The sequence below is a fragment of the Penicilliopsis zonata genome (genome assembly GCF_001890105.1).
Source record: "Penicilliopsis zonata CBS 506.65 unplaced genomic scaffold ASPZOscaffold_6, whole genome shotgun sequence".
NCBI classification, from domain to species: Eukaryota; Fungi; Ascomycota; class Eurotiomycetes; order Eurotiales; family Aspergillaceae; genus Penicilliopsis; species Penicilliopsis zonata.
Window position 1 is genome coordinate 83681 of NW_019208916.1, and position 21202 is coordinate 104882.

The window sequence follows — 21202 nt, forward strand, 5'->3', positions numbered from 1 at the left end:
GATCATTGGGATCCTACAGATCTCGATGTGCGCAACAAATATGGCGAGACACCTTTATGGACAGCAGTACAGCGAAGAACTACTGAATCTGTTCAGTTACTGCTTCAAAAAGGGGCTGATGTAAATGCAGCTGATATTCTAGGGTGGACATCACTTCATGAGGCTGTAAAATATTCCTCATGGCCCATACAAGATATTTTATTCAATCAAAAAGATGTGAATCTTGAGGCATGTGATGTTGAAGGGAGGACCCCCTTTTTGACTGCAGTTTTGACTGCATCACAGTGGATTTCATTAAATAATCCATATTTTGATCTTGTTGAGCGCTTTATTGTGGCAGGGGCAGACATAACTGCTAGAGATAACCAGGGTAAGACAGCATTGGATTTTGCGAGGAAAAAGGGAAACCAGAAACTCATTACACTACTTCTACAATAGGGGATGCCTTCATCTACAGATTGATATGGGATGCTATCTGAGAGGGGTCTCTAAAAGATAATAACTATCAGATTTACTTTATCTGTAATTTATATTCCAAGCCATCTCCTTTACAACAGCTCACTGTAGGGTTAGTAGTTATAGAGTATATCTAGCACTCCTTATACCTCCTGACAAAATAACCATCTATATTTGAGGGGACATTATTGACTAGTCATAACCAGAATTTCAACACCATGAAGGCACAGAGTAGGGCAGATTCAATGAATCCAGTGAATCAGCTGCAGTGACAGGAATTTAAGGTAAAAGAGTTAAAGAGTTGAGTGAATCATGTGCAGCACTATAAACATCACCACTAACTATCTTTCCTTCTCCTACCTTTTTTTGAATCACACACGCATCTTATAATCTGGATTTCCTGGTTCTAGAATCAACTTCCCCCCCATCCTTATCTCTACAAGTTAGATGCCGAGGTTTCTATGAAAAATCTGTTGGCTTCCTTAACTTATTATGGTATCCTTTCAGGTAAAATCTCCTAGCCAAGACTTATTCATATCAAGGCTTGAGCTTAGAGACCTATAGACTCGCAGATAGGCTACTACCGGTTGAACAATAATCAAGTTTTAACCGAAGAAGTCCTCCCTGAGTCTACCTACCAACTCGAAGCACAGGCAGGACTAAGTTGGACTGACTCTGAGTTGGGGGCACAGAGGCTAATTGTTGATAGCGAACGATCACTGAGACGTTGGCGGACGACAGCGAGCCGGGATCTCCATGAGGGTTCCGTGGAGACTGCCGCCGATGGGGTTTATTGAACTTCAGTGGCTTCATAATCTAGACCAGAACGGATGACCTATTTCTATAAGATAAAGTTGGTATGAGTACAGATCGTTTCTCGCCTGTTGCATTTACTAATGAGAATATTTTTCACTAGGCATCAACAAGTGATAAGACCGCCCAGTTCTCCCAGACGATCCTTATTTCTCAAGACTTATGCGTGTCTGTCAGCCGAGCCTTGCAGACGTGCAGGCTCAGGTTCTATATCTGAGAACCAAATCGCAGACATCACACCCGGCGATGACTACACGGCAACAGAGAATGCCTTGAAGAGGAGCAAAAGCACACAAGACCAGAAAATTGAGTCTCCAGAAACTCGAGGAGGAGTAAATAGGGCTGAGGCATTCCATTATTCGACAATAATCATCTCGACGGGGTATTAGCTGGGTCAGGATACCAGGTATTCAGACCTCGTGGCTGGAAATCAGTACGACTACAATATGTCGCAGGATGAATGGCCTTATAAGAACCATTGAATGTCTTGACAGTTTATGGCTGAATGGTCTAGCCTGTAAAGCTCTCGAGACTCATCTACGCCACATTCTCTTCTCAAAGACCCATGGATGGACAGATTGATACTCAAGGCACACGGGTCTTTCAGACTTTTTTCGAATCGAATGTACGAGTCGGCAATAAGGAATTTCGCTAGGCATAAGCTCTATAAGGCTGGAAGAACGAAAAAACACGCCCGGGGTAAATACGAACACCTCCTCCAGAGACGAATTGCAAGGAGGAAAAAAGGTCACTTTGAAGTACAGCATTACTGGGATTTTCCAGAGCCTGGAGATTCGGGCTCCTTGGTTCTCACCCACATACAAAACCTGGTTCAAGATATCTGAGAGGATGTGGAAATCTCTAATTCTAGAATTAGAGATTCCCTATGGACTACTAGACTGCTTCTCTTCAGAAGTTGACGCCTGTCTGAAAAATGACCTTACAAAACACGGTTTTGTTTCATTGAATGGCTCACTGTTGTGAATGTCATCAGCCGAGATACGCCCACCAAAGCGCAGATGCTTATTGTTCAATACCACACTGTCAAAAGCTGCTCTCATTCCTCTCAAGGAAGCTTTCTTGGCTGAGTCTTATTAGCCGACTTGGCTGAGATTTGCAGTGCTTGCCTATTAGAAAGTGACAGCACTTGAAGGTATATACTGAAGCTATTAATGATTATTCCAGACGTTAGCTCTAGCAAAAACAAACACTTGACAATGCTATTTTATTTCTTCGAGTAGCAAGATTATCCATAGGCCTGCAAGATGGTATTGTCAAATTAAGGGAATACTCATTGAATAAGTCTATAGAATGTCTATAGGAGTATATATATTTGTAGTTTAGCTAGACTTTGGTATCTATAAGGAATGTCTTCTAATATCAACCGCTCCAGTTAAGCAGAAACATAGAAATAGTGACTTAATTGAAGCACAAACAGCGGGCTACAAGATCTATAGATTCAAAATCACTCCTTCCGTTCTCCTACCCGTCTTCAGATCGAACCATGGAAAGATAGCTAATATGATTGACACAGAGATTTCATCATCCCCGAACCACTGCTCTGTTTGCAGTATAGGGTGAGGACAGGTTTTAAGTTAGACTTTACTCAAGAGATGAACTGACTCGATCTCGATAGATCGAAGAAGACAAATTCTTCCAGAACATCAGAAGAAAGCTAATCGGATTCTAGCTTTTCAACTCTAATCCTCACTTGATAATGACTCTAGGTGCGATTGAGATATACTACTGCAATTTCAGTCTCGAGGAAGTGAACTTTCACTGCAATCTATATTACAAACAGCATGACTCCTGTCTTTCTAAGCTGACGTTATGGGAGACATTCCTGGATCCAGTCATTGAGATATTGGCTGGTTGGAAAATAAACCCGGGGTAGATAACTCTATGGATGGTCCCGAAACTTTGACGGGATTTGAACCAGACATGACTCGTAGATGAAGATCGGAGATTGAGTTTAGAGATCAGTATTGAGTTCCATCTTCAAAGCTTTATTTCACTGCTTACCAGTACAGCACGGGAGAAATCTAGGGTATCCATAGAACGAATAAGCCCAACGATGAATCCAGTTAGCCACTCACAGAAAGAATACTATATAGCATTGTTTCATCCCATACCGTTCTCTGGTATTTCTTAATTATTCCAGCCAAACAATACCCATCGCTGCCGCTGAACGTTCCACGGCAGCAATGTTCTTCCCGCTATCCAGGAAAACAGCCCCCAGGATAGCTTTGACGGTGGAGGCCACGACGTTTTCAGAGACCGGAGCCGCTTGCGTCGGATTGATGTAGATAAATTGATCGATGCCTAGCTCGAAGCCTCTTTGGGCGAGGTGTGCATTGGACAGGACTGTTGATAAGACGTCATTGGGAGTATCTAACAATTTAGCCGACGACCAAGTCAAACAAAACAGTTTTTAATAAAACAAAATCAATACAAGTAATGAGTACCTCCGTTGACCGTCCGATGGAATCCCCCCAGTGTAAGCACTAGTCGTAAGACTGCGTCACCGACGAGAGCAAGGTGCCGGTTTCCGATGAGGGAAAAGGAGAAAGGTGCGTGTAGAGCGGTGATAAGATGCGGCGTAGTCGGAGAAGAGGGGTTGTATGATGCTATAGCACAGATGGCGTTGACTCTTCCTTCCTCGGAATATACTGAGGTCGACATGGTGTGGATGGGTGGGGGAGATATTACATAGGATAGGGTGAGAAGATAAGAAGTGTTGCTGAGGCGGGGACAGATGCAGCTTACTACATGGTATATAAGAACTACTCACCGGTTAGCAGTGGTATTACTTGGATATATCTAGGTAACCATTAGGTAGATTATTTAATTACTTATACGATATACTTATACTTATACTGATGTTACTATGAGATAGTATAAGAACTATACTATAGTATTTAGTACTCTTCAAGATAATTCCATAGAAAAGCTTAGCCCTCATGTATCAGACAGTAGAATTAGTCCAGACAGTCAGACATCATTTCAGCCGCATCCGGTTGTTTGCCCATCATGACGTTATTTATCAAAGCTGAAGCAGCCACTAGAAAGTGGTAAGTTAATCGGAGACTGCAGCCATGATTATGTAATACGTAGTAGATACCTAAGATACTGCAGGCATCGGGCATTCCGAACTACTCCGTTCAAGTACTCCGTAACTCCCTACTAACCCTTTATTGTATTCCAGTTCATCCTTCTTGGGCGACGGTTCTTCTTCTTTGGGCATAGCGTGGTTGGCATGGATTCAGCAGGCGCCGTTGGAGGCGAGGCGACCAATCAGATCGCAGCTATATAGATCGGCTAAAAACACTGTCCAGATTTATTTACTTTTTTGGCCTGTGTTTTAAGATTTTCTCTTCTTCTCTTTTCGTCCTGGAATGTGGATATTTTTTTACCTCTTCTTCTTTTTCTTCTTCTTCTTCTTCTTGGTTCAGAAAAATCTCTCAAACTCTATACGGAGCTCGCCGTGAACTCTGGATATGCTTGACCAGGGAAAAAAGGGTTCGATCGGCTATATCTACCCAAACTCCAGAGCCATGACTCGCTTGGCTGCAGTTCAGCTGGTATCGTAGGGAGAAAATTCAGGAATGAGGAATTCTAAATAGCGAAAATCTAACTATTTCCATACTAGTGAATCACTAAATCCTCCGTATAGATCGATGGTGATAGATCCACGGACCTCGTCGAGACACGTCAACCACTCGCTCTTCCCGTATACATGCCCAAAACCACTGCTATCAGCCATGACAGCCGATGGAGCCTCCTTAACCGCCAGAATTCCCACAGCCTCCAGACCCTGGTCGGCGTCGGGTTATTCTACCCCAATCCTGCTGCAGTGTGGACCGCCAGCTCATGTCAGAGCGCCCCTGTAACTAGAAATAGAAATAATTTATTATTCTTCTGAACCACGGAGGAGAGGAACCTGAGAGTAGATAAATAGGTCAACTGCTCAGCGGGCTGTCAAACTGAAGTTGCCTGACTGACACATACATAATCCCTTTCTATAGTAATACTAAGAGGTACCTTCATCATGACTGTCACTTCCGAATATAAAGCGATGGACGATGAATCGTGTGTCGAAACCCTCGTGACTTCCCGATTCCTCACCGGATGGAGGCTGCACATCACAACTCTTGCGTGAGTCTCTATCTCTCTCTCTCTCTCTCTCTCTATCTGTCTGTCTCTTGTTAAAACTCATTGTTAGCCTTCTTATCAACCTCTACCTCGTCAACCTCGAGACTACCATCGTCAGCACCTCGCTCGTTACCATCGCCGACGAAATGCAGGCCTTCAACCGGACAACGTGGATCGTCACCGGCTATCTCATCACCTACACTGGTACGGAGGATTATTCTTTCAACTACAAGCCTGTGTGTATAAGCTAATGGTCAGGCTTCATCATTATCTGGAGCAAGTTGAGTGACATCATCGGCCGGAAGATCGCCCTGCTCACCACCCTTGCCGTCTTCATCGCCTTTTCCCTCGGTTGCGGCCTCGCCCATACAATGGAAACTTTGTACGTGAGCGGAAATACCTCCAATAGAAAGATCCATCTTCTAATGAACAGGATCGTGTGTCGTGCATTCCAAGGTATCGGATCTGCGGGCGCTTATTCCCTTTCCTTTCTCGTCTTCTATGAGATGATCCCCAAGTCCAAGATGCCCCTGTACGGAGCCTTCATTGCCGGTGTCACCGCATTGGGTCTCTCCACCGGTCCGACCTTTGGAGGATTGTTGAATGAGTTCGGGACCTGGCGATGGATCTTCTACCTCAAGTGAGTAGAAACTTGCTTCCATATCTCGATAATATAATATATACTGACGATCACAGTCTTCCTGCCGGAGGTGTTGCGATCGTCCTCCTCGCCATCTCCCTGCCTCTGGAATTTGGCCGAAGCAAAAATAACAATGGTTTCGTCCTATCAGACCTCCGTCGGATCGATCTTGTCGGCGCCGTGCTTCTCCTGTCCGGCTCGCTGCTGCTGGTGACCGCCTTGAATGAAGCCAACGTCGACTATTCCTGGTCCTCGGCGACGATCATCGTGCTCCTTGTCTTCTCTGCTATCTCCTGGGCAGCCCTTGTCTTCTGGGAATACCTCACCACCAACAGCAAGACCACCCGACAGGAGCCCGTCTTCCCGACCCGGTTCTTCCGCCAGCGCAACTGGATGGGCATGCTCCTGACCACCTTCCTTGTCGGCTTCCCCTCCACTGTCGTGGTGGTCAACCTGCCCGAGCGCTTCCAGATCGTCAACGGCGAGTCGTCCCTCGACGCAGGAGTCCGACTCCTGGCTTACTCGGCCACCTCGGCCGTTGCAGCCGGCGTGGCGAGTATCCTCTCGAAGAAACTCCGCATCCCCTTTGTCTACACCCTGTTCGTCGGAGCCGCCCTGCACACCACAGGTGTCGCCTGTCTGTCTACACTACCGACCTCTTCTCACTTCCCGGGAGTGGGATACTTTTACGAGATGTTGGCCGGTGCAGGTGTTGGTGTCACATATGGCATTCTCGTCCTCGCGACCCCATACGTAGTAGACGAAAGAGACTTATGTACGTTTTTCTTTTTCTTTTTTTTTTTTTTTGGTTCTATTGAAACTATTGCTGACTTTTCAGCCGTTGCTACCGGTGCAATCATCCAGTTCCGCTTCCTCGGCGGCGCGATCGGACTCGGTATCGCTACAAATGTGCTGAACGGGATGCTAAAGTCTGATCTGAGTGGCATCCTAACTGCTGAACAGCTCCGTGTGCTACTAAAAGACACCGAGGTCATTGCCACGCTGAGCTCCCAGACCCAGGAGGTGGTCCGCCACGTCTTCGCCCGGAGCTACAATACCCAACTGCGCGTCATGGTGGGTTTGGCTGCTGCGCAGATCCCGGCGGCAGCTCTTATCTGGAGAAAGGGAAATCAGTGGACGTGTTTGGAGGAGTAGCACTGCTCCTTACTGGTCTGTCATTATGATTTATGATTAACGGATAAAATTGGGTAATAGGTAATAGAGTTATAGTATTAGATATAGAGTTGAAATTCTTATTCAATATTTTCTTTTCAGCCAGTGCTGTTTATAACTAGGCTGTAGTTCTCCAGTGGACTGGTAGCTCTTTGAAGTAATGAATAATAGGCTCGATCGATTTCAGATTCTATTGATGGACCGATTAGGAATCGCTGGTTCTTGAGCTCATTTATATAGTAACACCCGCAGAATAGAAACCAGCAGATTTACCCAAAGGAAAACATCTCGGATGTCGAAATACAAACCTCTCCCATCCGAACAAGACGAAGCTCTCCTGCCTCTGCCTCCCCCCCCTCCTCGATGGCCTAGGAAACCGTCCCCTTCCACCCTCGTCATCTCGATTCTCTTTGTCTCCTTGGTCCTCGCCACGGGCCTCACCACGATCATCCTCAGTCTAGGCCTGCACAAGAAGATGTACCAACACCGGTATCTCTTCTCCTCCTCTCTCGATCTAGATGTGCCCGCGCGAGAGTCATTATTATCCTGCGGGAACTCCCTGGCCGAAGCAGAAGTAGGATGCACTCAGCCTACTACTTCACCACGTACCGCGAACATCTAATCCCATTGCTCTTTTATTCTGGACGGGCAGACTGGAAGATACTATGCGCTGTACGACATTTCTAGCTTTCTGACCTCATGAGCAGTTGGATCGGATTAGAACGCGGGGTTGTTTTCTCCAATTAACCAATAGTTGACTAGGAGGCAGTAATGCTCTCTATATTTATATAGCAATGTCATGTATTAACGAATACTACTAATTCTGGAGCTCCGCGGTTTAGACTAGGACTTACAGAGTACTATACTGTAGTAATACTCTGTCAACTACTCTGTAGTCTCGGCCGGCCATGTCAGTAGGTAGTACTCAGTACTCCAGACTCAGCCACAACATACTATATCTTCGTATGGACCAATCAGTCCCAAGAAGATGGGCCGGTTCTTTGTTGAGCTGGACAAAGTTGAAAGCCGAGGCGTTCGTGACGGCTATTTCAGCCAGCCTCAGTCTAGAAGTACCCACCCAGGGCCACGTAGCTCAGCGATGTCAATGTTGCGTTGGGAATGTCGGTAAGTTGAAGTTGTGCGTCATTTCCTGGTACTGATTGTCTGTCAGTAAGCTCAAATGATATCTTATACGCTTACTTCGAATTGAAAATCAAAGCTGGAGTCAGAGATGATCACTTACTTGAAATAATCAAGACCCTAGCAATCTAACGTCATCATTGTTTTGAGCAAATCGTCAGGCTCATAGCTCGGTGTCCGGTCCACCGAAGACGAGATACTATCGATCGCCAAATGGCTAGCTTCAACTAGTTGGTAAGACCAGAACACGATTCGTCCCGTCGGTAAGACAAACCCGATTTATCCTCCTCGCGGAAGTGTCATCGGGAAATGGACGGTTCTCAGCTGAGCTGTAAATAGAGACGTATAAAGGCCTCGACGACCTTGTAGGGTGCCTGTTCCTTTTATAAACTTGAAAAAAAAAACAAAACATATACATACATACCGAAAATTGCCGAATCATGAAGTTCTCCAGTTCTTCCATCTACGCATTTGCTGCGCTGTGTCTCTCGCAGATCTCGGCGGCGAGTTCATCCAATCTCACCTTTGGCGAAAACTATGCCGTCTTGAACCTCGACTTGATCAGCGGCGCGGTCGCATACGTGAATACCACGACCAGCGGAGAGAAATGGATCAATAACACTGCGACATGGATCAACACGTAAGACTCTTCTTTTCTGCTGAAGGTTGATGGACAGCCTCGCTGACGGAAAGGATAGTGTCCACCAGCAATCGCCGCCGCCGCTTAGCATCTTCACCCGCATCTATTATGCCAACACCAAGCGTCCAGAGCTTGGAGCCGACACTCCGTATGCTACCGCCGCGGCGGTTCTGGGAAATGCAACCGCAACCTCTGCCATCAGTGAAATATACCCTGCCTTCGTGCCGCTGCCGAATTGGGATGTTGTGCTCGAGAAGGCCCGGTACTATGCTGGTGCCGGCAACTCTCTGGAGGAAATCCTTCGCGCCCAGAAGATCGACACCGTCATTCTGGTATACCTCTTTGCTAGCATATCGATATATTTGTATACTCTTTTGCTAACCCTGACAGTCTGGAATCAGTGGCGCGGGTGTTGTTCTGAGCACGGCGTACCGTCTCTTCGATCTTGATTACAGAGTGTCAGTTTCTTCATAACCCTGATATCGAGGTCCCCCCCCCCCCCCCCCCCCCCCTATACTAACGTCGTTAGAATCGTCATCTCAAACAACACTATCGATCTCCCCCCGTATGGAGACGCACTTACCGATGTCATTTGCAATGAGCTCCTGCCCACTCTTGACATCGAAGTCATCACCGTCGATGAGGCCATCGCTGCTCTCAACCGATCGGGTCCGGCCGTTTATTAAGCCTGCAATGTCGACGATGAACAACGAGACCTGGTGTTATCTCTTATATGGTAACCCCATAGACGACTGTATATGTATCCTTAGCTTCACGAGTATTATATAATGCAGGAATGTTCCTATTAACTATGTCGTTCATCCGTTCATCTGGTAAAGAGGCAACTCCCAGAGCTTGTTAGAAAGTACCCTAATAGCCAGTGGCTTGGCGTCTATCACTCACATGAATAGGAATACTGTAATTCAAGGGGGACATTATGGTTATGTTGAAGATACTGTTTGGGAGGATTGTCTTGTCTAAAAGCACGAGGTTGTGCGATATTTATGTGAGTCGGTGGTCACCTGACAGTGTCTTCCAGACTGAGTAGGAACCTTGAAACCTCCATGAACCTCGTCTTCTCTACCATCTACCACCACAAGGCCACAAAATCCGTTCCTGGTCTTGCCAATGCTACATCTTCGACGGTTCTCATCACAATGCGTATCTGCCGGTCCGTAATCAATATATATTCCCAGGCACTGACGCGGTGCTTCTCGCAGACCCATTGTCCATGAGTACAGGGGCTCGCCGGGGAAGGTTCAGAGCAGGCCGTCTCCTCAAGTCTCATGGCATTCTCGACCATTTTCGCGGCTAACATCCCCTCGCAAATTCCTTCGCGGCGCGGGTACTGGTGCAGCAGCCGTAACGCGCGGCGTCGAATATTCGGTTCTCGACAGTGGACCCCTGTCCAATACAGAGCCTCGACAACGGCAGTTTCGAGACTGAATGTTGGGTGGTGTGACGGCACTGAGGTCGCAGGAGAGTTTTCCAGTATACGACTAGCCGTTTCGACGAGCTCAGAATAGTCATCCAGCAGAACGTCGTGCGCTAGTTCGCCTTGACTTATATCTAGACTGAGAAAAATATGGGCAAAAAGGCGCCGGGAGCGAATGAGATCCAGAGCTTTGTCTTGTCTGTATTCTGGATTCCTGGAGAACAGCCTTGAAAGCCGTGCGTCCCATTTTTGGAACAGCAGCGAGTATCTTTGCTTCTGGTGGGATATGGCGGAAGATAATAGATTCTGATTCAGAACGACTTGAATCACGCTGTTGAAGAGCTGCTCCAATAACGCATAGGCGTCAAAGATGGATGCAAATGGGGCGTCCGTCGTCGAAGCAGGTATGACTTGGTTATGCTCCGTCCAGGGCAGAACAGCGGGTTGTGAGGCCAGATATGGGCGCAGTTGCGTATCGAGCCTGGTGAATATTAGAAGAAACATATTGTCAGTGGAGCTACTGTCATCTGAGGAATCCAGAAACTTGACCCCTGCCTTCCACTGGTGGAAAAGCCGGAGCCCATTTCTCAAGTGCATGAACGCTTGCAGCTGTCGACCTTGCAGGATACATAAACAAGTGTATAAAATCGACGTGATCAATACCACCTGTTTGTCGAAATTGCTCAACCACTTTTGGGAAATGATCTGCGTCAGGGATTGGATGGATTTATTGAATTGCTGAAGTGCGAAGCTAAGTTTCAGGCTTTCCCCAACCCTCGGTAGAGTTGGAGGAGCACTCTCCGTGATGAACTCTCGGTGAATACATGCGAGGGCTATTACCCCATGCCAGAGTGTTGGGTACTGATGAGAGATTTGTAGTAGCTGACGAGACCAGAAATCCAGGTCAAATGATCCAGCCAGGTGACCGGTGGTGACGGAGCAGAAGAACGCGAAATTCTTCTTCTCGTCGGGATTCTGAGAAAGCAGATCCCAGGCCGAAAGTGCCAGATGTGGCGAGGGATCCGCCGGCTTCACCTGAACCGCTTCTTGATAGCCATCACATTTTCGACCCGTCGAAAGGCATTTCTGGCAGCTTTTCGACCAAGAATTAGATCCCTACTCAAGTGTCAACCAGAGCTGTCCTCACCTGGGCTTGGCCTCGTCACATTTGATTTTCCTAATCCTGCACACCGCCAGAATTAGTTCGCTCGCTCCTCAAATATTGGCTTCAAGGCCGTACCTGCAAGTGAGACAGCCCGCCCTGGTCTTGGGCGCCCACCGCTTCTGGCGGGATTTGCGAGAACTAGTGATATTCGGTTTGTTGCTTTGCATCGTGTAGCGGAATTCTTTGCTTCCAACACAGGAGATCCGACGTATACTCCAGTGATATTTGAGGAGTAAGAAGCTGTTTAACATTGGTTAACCGAGGCAGGTTCCAGGGTTTGGCGCGAGGCTTACCTTGACTTTGGAGATCCACGACATCTGACATCATCAAGGTCCATGGTCCTGATTGGTTTGTTCGTTCAATTCATCGCTACTGGGTGGATCTTTTGGCCCCATTGATTTATGTATGCTTTGTGGACCTTCATCAGCTCATGATATGAAAGCAAAACCCACTTTGACCAAGTCGTCCACCGTGGTTATAAAGATGAGCCGTGAGGTTCACATTGATATATGTGCTTCCATCTTCTTGCTTCAGCATAATGGCTGGTTGAAGTTGACCTGGCTATACCTTGATAGTATGGTAGCAATGTACCCGATCGCAGTCACGAACCCAGAAACACGATGGGAGGGTATAGAGGGCGTTTCGGGAGTTCAACATGATGAGATTGAAATTGGAGCTATTTAGACAGAGAAGAAAACAACTAAGGCAGACGGACAGAGCCACTTATATAGATAATTCGTCTATAGCACTAGGTGCTTAGTGTATGCTAAGCTTCAATGGTCAGGAAGATGAACGAACAGGCGGATCAGGGGAGTCCAAGTATGGGTTCCATACAGAGAATTGGAGGATTGTTGATGCATTATCCGTGGACTGGCTATATTAGACTCAACTATACTTAGACAAGGTCATGTAATAATACATGAAAATTATATTTTCCTTAGGAGATGTAGTGAAGGTGTAAGAGTTAACTATATCTTATCACAGAGGGGTTAGTTACTGGAAGTGAAAGAGCTATAAAAGAAATAATATTCACTACTCTATATAGATAGTAACGATGAGTGCTCTTCTCTATAGTCACTACTAAAGTAGGTCCTCGTGAATGAACTTTTTAGCGTCTATCCGTGAATGAACCCTTAGGTTAGCAGCCTATAAATATCGACACCTGCACCCTTCCTCTCCCTCTTAATCTTACATCTTTAACCACCTCACTTTATTACTACTGGGCCAGTTTACTATGTTGACATGATACTAGTAAAGATACCACCAAGGTTGGGATTACAATCTGGTTTAGTGGTCTTTGGTATATCAAAATACAACATCAGAACATGATACCAATGGATAGAATCCAAGAACAGTACGTTTCAGACAGGATATTATGCTAGGTATACTGAGTAACCTGAGCAAGATGCCAAGCCAGATCGTTGTTTTGCAACAAATATGATATGCTGTTGAACCTTGACGGGGTGCTCGAACCATATGTCCCCGGCTGGCACCATTCGACCCCCTCTATCCTTCAGAGCAGACCAGTCGTCGATGCAAAACAGCGTCATCAAAGACTTCAACTACGGCGACTGCGAGAGGGTGCCGCCTTGGAAGATCATGAAGCAGCAGCTTGGGAACAAGACAGTAACGACGGCTCCGCTGATCTTTTTCTCTTCTCTTACCAGTATCGTCAAGAACGAAGACCAGTACCATCAAGACAACACGGAGAGAGAGACGAGAGAAGCGCCAGGCGATCGGTGGAAACAGGAGGTTTCGATTCAGCACGATGACCTGTCAAAGATAGTCTGTGGATCCTGCTGTCTGGATGGATATCCTTGACTGCTCCAATGGTTGTTTTCAAGAGGATTTCGTTTGTATTCGACTGAGAGCTGTAGGGTGTCTCATGAATGAGGAAGAGAGGTCACCTTATTCTGCTGCTGCTACTGTGAACTGTCATACGCTCGCGGCAGATTCAATACTTCTTCCATGGACGCTGTGCTGCTTCGGCAGCTCATCGGTATGCAACTTATGTTGCGACAGACCGTTTCTCCTCCCTGAGAGCAATCTACACCTACGGCAAGCACAGCCGTTCCGTTTGGCGGCTCTATGGTAAGTACGTCTTCCCTCTATATCTGACTTCGCTAACAGATGGCTATAGTACAATTCCGCAGAAGTGTCCTGGAATTGTGCTGTTTTGGTTGCCGTTGGGGAGAGAACCTGGCAGCCACAGTGTCTATTGAGCTTCTATGTCTTAGATGCTTTGTAGTTCATTCTCCTACAAACTCTGTGGTGCTCCCTGAAAAGCCTGGTGGCTTCTCTCCCACTGGGAGTCCATATTGTCTGTCTGTCTTCACTGCGCCGGGATCATCCTGGTCAACTGGTGCGGACCCAGCTCTGCGAGGAAAATCGTTGGCTCAGGAGTGGTGTATAGAGGGTAAACTGAGCCCGAGTTGTCAGAGAGGCCTCTAGACATCTTTCGAAAATACAGTGTGTATTTAGACATATTCTGAGTTGGATAGCTCATTATTGATATCCCTGGTTGCACCCCAGGTACAACATATACTTTTATATTAAAGAGACAAGACTGGGGAACAATAAATTATAATAATTAGCAGATAATAAAAGTCTCTCTCTATTCTACATATATAGTGCAGATACCTAGTAATCTATGATTTTTCCAATCAATTTTTATGCTAGTGATAAATAAACATCATGTAAGATCACCCTAGCCGATTATTCAGAGATACTCTACACTGTTGAATAGGGAATAAATATAGCCGTTGGCTGTAAGGATTCTGTTCCTTGACCTCAGAGGGTGCGATTGAATGCGAATATGACGAATACATACGGCTTCCGACGGAGACCGATAGCATGATGAAGGCATTAATCATGACATTCTTCAGACCAACCAAATGGGCCTTGTTCCTGGCCTGATGAGATGAATTCTGGAGACGAGGCATTTACTAATGCACACTAATGCATACTAATGTACTCATGTAATAAATGTAACTAGTATATACTAAAACTATCATGGAGTGACAATGCACTGTGCTATCTATTATAGAATACATAGTATAGTGTTATTACTATAGAGTATCTTCTACTTGGTATTTAGTGAAGATGTATCTTCATGATTTTAATGTAATATTACAGGTATAAGTAAATAGTATAGGGGTCAATAACTAATGTACTGTTATGCGTACTCTTCTATATACTCTATTAATCATATCCTATATTATACTTATCACCGGGGTCCGTCGGACCAGCATCTTGCCTGCATTAGTACAATCACATGTAGAGGGATCAACTTGATTAAAATCCGGGTATATATTGAGTGTCTCACCCACTCACATACACATTCTCTCTCCCTCACCACCATCATGCTCGCCATACTGACTGCCCTCCTGGCAACGCCCGCCCTGGGCGTTGTGCTGGAACAGATCGCCTCAGTCCCCGCCGAGTGGACGCTGGTAAATGCCGCCGACTCAAGCGCCAGCATCACTCTGTCTGTAGCTTTGACGCGGAAGAATATCGAGCAGCTGGAATCCACCCTGCTGGCCGTGTCGACGCCCGGGAGTGCCACCTACGGCCAGTTCCTGGACCGTGACGATGTCGAGGCGCAGTTCCCGCTCGCCAACGACTCGGGGGTGGTCTCCTGGCTGGAAGACGCGGGAGTTACAAATATTTCTCGCCAGGGAGGTCTCGTCAATTTTGCAACCACGGTGGAGACGGCAAATGCTTTGCTCAACACCACATTTGGCGTGTACGCGAGCGGCGCGACGCGCAAGACGCGCACCACGCAGTATTCCATCCCGGACGATCTGACGGCGGATATTGAGTTGATTGCCCCGACGGTGTTCTTCGGGCGAGCAAATGGCGACCGCAATGCAAAGATTATCGGACTGGTGAGCAGCAGCCAGAAGACCAACACGAGCGAAGGAACCGATGTTTGCGACTATGTGACGCCCGACTGTCTGTACGAACAGTATTCCATCGACTACACGCCATTGGCAGACTCCGGCAGTCGAGTGGGATTCGGCAGTTTCTTGAACGAGTCCGCGCTGTACTCGGACCTGGATCTGTTCACCGAGTATTTCGGCATTGCGCAGCAGAGTTTCACCGTGGAGACGATCAATGGCGGGGTGAACAACCAGACCGTCGATCCAGAGGGCGAAGCCGACTTGGACGTCGAGAATATTGTGGCCATTTCGCATCCGTTGCCGGTGACGGAGTTTATCACTGGAGGGAGTCCGTAAGTACCAACCCTAAACCCTAAACCCTAAACCCTAACCCTTTACTCACCTTCAGTCCGTACATCCCCGACGTCGAGACAACAACCGACGAGAACGAGCCGTATCTGCCATATTACGAATACCTGCTGTCCAAGAGCAACTCGGAGCTGCCGCTGGTCATCAGCAACTCTTATGGTGATGATGAGCAGGTATTTCCTATCCAACCCTGATCTTATTAACATCTACCAACTGTCACTAGACCGTCCCCCTGGCTTACGCAACTCATGTCTGCAACTTGATCGGCCTGATGGGCGCCCGAGGCATCTCCATTCTTGAGTCGTCTGGCGACAGCGGTAGGCAACTCTAAGCAAAAACTATAGATACTAGAGGAAGGGCAACTACTAATAACTACTACCTTACCTACAGGCGTCGGCGGAGCATGCATTACCAATGATGGCACAAACACGACTGATTTCACCCCCACCTTCCCCGGGACGTGCCCCTATATCACCGCAGTGGGCGGCACCCAAGATATCCCCGAACAGGCCTGGGTGGATAGTTCCGGCGGGTTCAGCAACTACTTTGCCCGCGCGTCGTACCAGGTTGACGCCGTGGAAACGTATCTGAGCAAATACATCTCATCAGCTGTGAAGGAGTATTACGCGCCTTTCACCAACTTTGATGGCCGGGCGTATCCGGATGTCTCTGCTTTTGCTGGAAGTCCTTAGTAGGCCTCCCCAACCCTTAACCCTACCCTAGGGTCAGTTAATAGATAGTATCTAATGTGTGCAGTTACTTGACATACATCGACGGCGAATTGTACCTCGTCGGCGGCACGTCTGGCGCCTCGCCCGTGTTCGCCGGAGTGGTCGCCCTGCTGAACGACGCCCGCCTGCGCGCCGGCAAGACGCAGCTTGGTTTCTTGAACCCCTGGCTGTACAGCTCTGGCTACAAGGCGCTCAACGACATTACTACCGGCGGCTCGGTGGGGTGTGAGGGGGACGTCGCGGGGGCGGGCGTCATTCCCTGGGCGTCGTGGAATGCGACGGTGGGCTGGGATCCGGCGACGGGCTGGGGGACGCCGAATTTCGAGAAACTCAAGGAGGCGGTTCTTGCATTGTAGCTGCTTAGGATAATTATATAGTAGTATGAAGAGTATAGTATTACAAATGGCTAGACCACTGATTAATTGTTAGATAGTAGTGTTGGTTAAGTACCTAGTATATCTTATATATTAAGGCTTTCAGCTATAGTAAATATTGAACTCTCTACTCAACTACATACTAGATAAAATGCTACACTAACACTTATAGATGCTATACTAAATGCTAAATGCCAAGACCGGCCCGGCCGGACCGACCTTTTAAGTCCAGGCAGCCAGATTTGACCCCTCCCAGCCAATCAGCAGCAGTTAACATGTCACACGTTCGCCACTCTGGCCCAGGGTTCGCCGCAAATCTCGCAACATGATTGGCTGCGGCTGTTCGGCCCCGAAAGCTTGTCCTTTTTGAGCCAAGTCCAGGCCTCCAGTTAAAGAGGACTTCCCCAGGTCCGAAAGTGCTTTTATCCCGCTGCAATACGCAATACTGCTTGACCAGGATATTATTGTCGTGAGCTGGGTGCATCTCAGTGTGCCACAGCCACGACACGACAGACACGAAACGTTTACGAGAGACGTTACAAACAACAACGGAATATTCAATACAACATGTTCGGTTTTTCGCTTGGTTTCGGGGCTGCGAAGCCTGCACGTGAGCCAGCGAGTTCCTCAAAACGCACTCCCTTGCTGGCGATGATCCCTGAAGAAGAGCTCTCAGAGTCGGAACTGGAACTGGAACTGGAACTGCCGCGGTGGGATAAACACACGGCCAGGAAGCGGCGATGGTTCTCGTCAAACGCCCGCGGCCAGGCTACACCACCGTCTCGACGGATGCGCGTCTGTCGTGGGATGAAGGGACTGTTCTGGAGGATCATCATGATTCTGTACGAGACTATTTGTTTATAAAATAATTCTACCATCATGCTGACTTTCTAGTGGAATCGTCAAGTTCCTGTCGATCGCCTGGTCCAGCGTGGTGCTCCTCTTCCTCGACGATCTCGACTCGAACCTCGACTCGTGGGTGTTCCCCGGCGGCCGACCGTCGATCTTCTCCCACTGGACCACCCACGGCGTCGTCCCCGTCCAATGCCACTCGCACAACGACTACTGGCGGCCTGTCCCCCTATACTCAGCCATCGAGGCCGGCTGCATCGGCGTCGAGGCCGATATCTGGCTGTCCGACGACGAGCTACTGGTCGGCCATAACCGCTTCACCCTCCACGACGCGGTCACCCTGCGCAGCCTCTACCTCAACCCCTTGCTCGAACTGCTGCAGACACACAACACCCGTTCGAGCCGTCTGCAACCCGAGACCCTCGACGCAGACGGCACCCAACACGGCGGCAAAGGAGAAGAAGACTCTGCCCCGGCGGGCGTCTTCGCCAACAATCCCTACCAGACCCTCGCCCTGCTGATCGACTTCAAGACCGCCGGGGAAACCACCTGGCCGCATCTGGTCAAACAACTCGAGCCCCTCCGCGAAGCCGGCTTTCTCACTTTTTTCAATGGCGTCGAGGTCGTCAACAGGCCCATCACCGTCGTCGTCACGGGCGACGCCCCCTTTGACCACGTCCTCCTCGCCACAAACACCACCCACCGCGACATCTTCTTCGACGCCCCGCTCGACCAGCTCCTCGAAGCAGAGGGAGACGTCTACAACTACACGAATAGCGACTACGCCTCGGTCGATTTCCGCAAGACCATCGGCCACCTCGCCTCCAACCGCTTCTCCCAGGGCCAGCTGGATCTCGTCCGTGCCCAGGTCGACGCCGCCCACGCCCGTGGTCTCAGAGTTCGGTACTGGGGCACCCCGACTTGGCCGCGCGGCTTGCGCAACCACGTCTGGCACGTTCTGGTCAGGGAGCAGGTCGACCTGATCAACACGGATGATCTGCGCGAGGGCACGATGCAGGACTGGCGTAAACATCGGAGTTGGTTTTTCTGATTTCCTTTTTCTTTGCTTTCTTGATCTTATTTGATAGCTACTGTATATATAAAATTACTTTCGCTTTTTACGTATGGAATGTAAAACGCCTAATATGAGACTTGAATAGAAGTATGAACTGCATGATCAAGATCATCAGCAAAAATATTATCTCATGTTAATTGGCCTCTATAAAGACTGTCTCACCTGCTAGTTTGTAAACAGTTTGTTTGCCTTACGACTAGGAAAGCTCCCTGAGATCAGGTGACTCCTTCTGTGATCTTTTTTCGACGATAACAATTACCCCGCTTCAATCCAGGGGTTGTCATTGTTCATGAATCAACATAGCAACCCTTCAGAGAGAGCTAATCTTTACGATCATGACCTCACAGGACAGCTACAAGCGGTACAAGGATGCCAGTCTGCCTATTGAAGAGCGGGTGGAGGATCTGCTAGGCCTGATGACCGTCGAGGAGAAGGCGGGACTGCTGTTCCAGAATATGGTCAGCGTCGGACCTGGAGGCAAGCTGCAGACCGAACGAGATGAGCGGTTCCATATCGAGCCGACTCGGGCGTTGGTCAAGGACAAACTGATGTCGCATTTCAACATCCGGGGATCGATTGCAGACGCACGAGAGACGGCGGAATGGCACAATCGCGTGCAGGAACTGGCTCTGTCGACTCGACTCGCTATCCCGGTCACGATATCGACTGACCCGCGCCACCATTTCACGGATAACGTGGGGACCTCGGCCAGAGCGGGCGTGCTTTCGCAGTGGCCTGAAAGCCTGGGGTTTGCCGCCCTGCAGTCCGCCGAGCTGGTGGAACAGTTTGCAGACATTGCCCGGCAGGAATACCTTGCCTTGGGGATCCGGCTGGCGCTACATCCCCAGGTCGACCTGGCGACAGAGCCGCGGTGGGCGCGCTCCGGGGCAACGTTTGGCGAAGATGCAACCCTGTCGGCCGAGCTTGTCGCGGCGTACATTCGCGGGTTTCAGGGTAAAGGGCCTGGGTTGGGGTCGGAGTCGGTGTCGACCATGACGAAACACTTTCCCGGTGGGGGCCCGCAAAAGGACGGCGAAGACTCCCATTTCACATACGGCAAGGAGCAGGTGTACCCCGGTGGCAAGATGGAGTACCACCTCATCCCATTCAAAGCTGCCATTGCGGCTGGCGCGGCGCAGATGATGCCATACTACTCGCTAACCCTGGGGACAGAATACGAGGAGGTCGGGTTTGGTTTCAACAGAGGGATCATTACTGGGCTCCTCCGCGAGAAGTTGGGATTCAGCGGCATCGTCTGTACAGACTGGGGCCTTGTCACAGACTCGGTGATTGCCGGGCAGGACATGCCAGCCCGGGCTTGGGGGGTGGAACATCTCAGCGAGCTTGAACGGGTGAAGAAAATTCTCGATGCTGGCTGCGATCAGCTCGGCGGCGAATCTCGCCCGGAACTGGTGGTTCAGCTCGTCGAGCAAGGATTGGTTTCCGAGGACCGTCTCGATGTCTCTGTGCGTCGTCTCCTTCATGAAAAGTTCGCTCTCGGACTCTTCGAGCAGCCTTTTGTCGATCCGGACAAAGCTGCGGCCGTTGTGGGGAAGCAGTCGTTCCGGGAACTGGGAGATTCAACCCAGCGACGAGCTTTCACCCTCTTGACCAACCAGAACGACATTTTACCTCTCGATCCAGCGACTCTTTGCAAGGTTTATATTGAAGGAATCGATCCTGCCATTATTACCGCACGCGGACTCGAAGTCACGGATAAGCCCTTGGATGCAGACATCGCCCTCTTACGACTCAAAGCCCCTCACCAGGCACGGCCCGGTGGGTTCGAAAACAGATTTCACAGCGGCTCCCTTGAGTTTTCTGTAGAGGAAAAGTCCCGATTAGCAGGTATTTTCCAAGCGGTGCCCACCGTCGTGGACATCTACCTCGACCGTGCAGCGGTGATCCCCGAGATCGCGTCTGCTGCCAAAGCGCTCATGGCAGATTACGGCGCCAGTGCCGACGCTTTTCTCGACATTGTCTTTGGCAAGGCGCGTCCGGAGGGTAGGCTTCCATTCGACCTTCCCTCGTCGATGAAGGCTGTCGAGAAATCCCGGTCAGATGTGCCTTATGACACTGCCCACCCCACGTTTCGTTTTGGCCACGGGTTGTCCTACTAGATCAGTTATTCACATGCAATCATACGGAGTACCTCAAAGCTGCTTTGATCTATTCATCAATGGACTCCACCATTGGGCGGGAAGATCTTGGCATGAATGATGTCAATGGTCATAGCAGGGCTGAGCCAATTGGGACACTGCCACGTCGGGCACGACCAATAAGATAAGCCTCGACGAGACCCTACA

General features: G+C 48.9%; 8 protein-coding genes across 8 annotated transcripts; 6 read left to right on the forward strand and 2 right to left on the reverse strand.

Moving 5' to 3' along the window:
* Positions 1–3030: 3030 nt before the first annotated feature.
* On the reverse strand, positions 3031–3951 carry ASPZODRAFT_24937 (hypothetical protein; the record flags this gene model as incomplete). Its single annotated transcript, XM_022727981.1, has 2 exons — positions 3031–3660; positions 3735–3951. 2 exons carry the CDS (start codon positions 3949–3951, stop codon positions 3422–3424), a joined length of 456 nt encoding a protein of 151 aa, XP_022581340.1. The 3' UTR covers positions 3031–3421.
* A 1366-nt stretch (positions 3952–5317) lies between these two features.
* ASPZODRAFT_24938 (hypothetical protein) lies at positions 5318–7216 on the forward strand (the record flags this gene model as incomplete). The annotated part of the gene is made up of 6 exons (XM_022727982.1): positions 5318–5424; positions 5492–5625; positions 5680–5803; positions 5855–6061; positions 6118–6836; positions 6900–7216. The coding sequence occupies 6 exons, from the start codon at positions 5318–5320 to the stop codon at positions 7214–7216; spliced, it is 1608 nt and encodes a 535-aa protein (XP_022581341.1).
* A 310-nt stretch (positions 7217–7526) lies between these two features.
* On the forward strand, positions 7527–7856 carry ASPZODRAFT_15525 (hypothetical protein; the record flags this gene model as incomplete). The annotated part of the gene is made up of 1 exon (XM_022726188.1): positions 7527–7856. One exon carries the CDS (start codon positions 7527–7529, stop codon positions 7854–7856), a length of 330 nt encoding a protein of 109 aa, XP_022581342.1.
* An 858-nt stretch (positions 7857–8714) lies between these two features.
* Positions 8715–9831, forward strand: ASPZODRAFT_131722 (hypothetical protein). Its single transcript, XM_022722825.1, has 4 exons — positions 8715–9014; positions 9073–9346; positions 9405–9472; positions 9544–9831. Exons 1-4 carry the CDS (start codon positions 8815–8817, stop codon positions 9698–9700), a joined length of 699 nt encoding a protein of 232 aa, XP_022581343.1. The 5' UTR covers positions 8715–8814; the 3' UTR covers positions 9701–9831.
* Positions 9832–10101: 270 nt separating this feature from the next.
* Positions 10102–11951, reverse strand: ASPZODRAFT_141621 (hypothetical protein; the record flags this gene model as incomplete). Its single annotated transcript, XM_022724766.1, has 4 exons — positions 10102–11542; positions 11597–11632; positions 11690–11854; positions 11908–11951. The coding sequence occupies 4 exons, from the start codon at positions 11949–11951 to the stop codon at positions 10102–10104; spliced, it is 1686 nt and encodes a 561-aa protein (XP_022581344.1).
* Positions 11952–14976: 3025 nt separating this feature from the next.
* ASPZODRAFT_151461 (hypothetical protein) lies at positions 14977–16951 on the forward strand (the record flags this gene model as incomplete). Its single annotated transcript, XM_022725736.1, has 5 exons — positions 14977–15848; positions 15905–16037; positions 16088–16181; positions 16255–16555; positions 16621–16951. 5 exons carry the CDS (start codon positions 14977–14979, stop codon positions 16949–16951), a joined length of 1731 nt encoding a protein of 576 aa, XP_022581345.1.
* A 524-nt stretch (positions 16952–17475) lies between these two features.
* On the forward strand, positions 17476–19040 carry ASPZODRAFT_131727 (hypothetical protein). The gene is made up of 2 exons (XM_022722826.1): positions 17476–17811; positions 17864–19040. Exons 1-2 carry the CDS (start codon positions 17804–17806, stop codon positions 18870–18872), a joined length of 1017 nt encoding a protein of 338 aa, XP_022581346.1. The 5' UTR covers positions 17476–17803; the 3' UTR covers positions 18873–19040.
* Positions 19041–19231: 191 nt separating this feature from the next.
* Positions 19232–21016, forward strand: ASPZODRAFT_65670 (hypothetical protein; the record flags this gene model as incomplete). The annotated part of the gene is made up of 1 exon (XM_022729315.1): positions 19232–21016. One exon carries the CDS (start codon positions 19232–19234, stop codon positions 21014–21016), a length of 1785 nt encoding a protein of 594 aa, XP_022581347.1.
* Between the last annotated feature and the right edge of the window lie 186 nt (positions 21017–21202).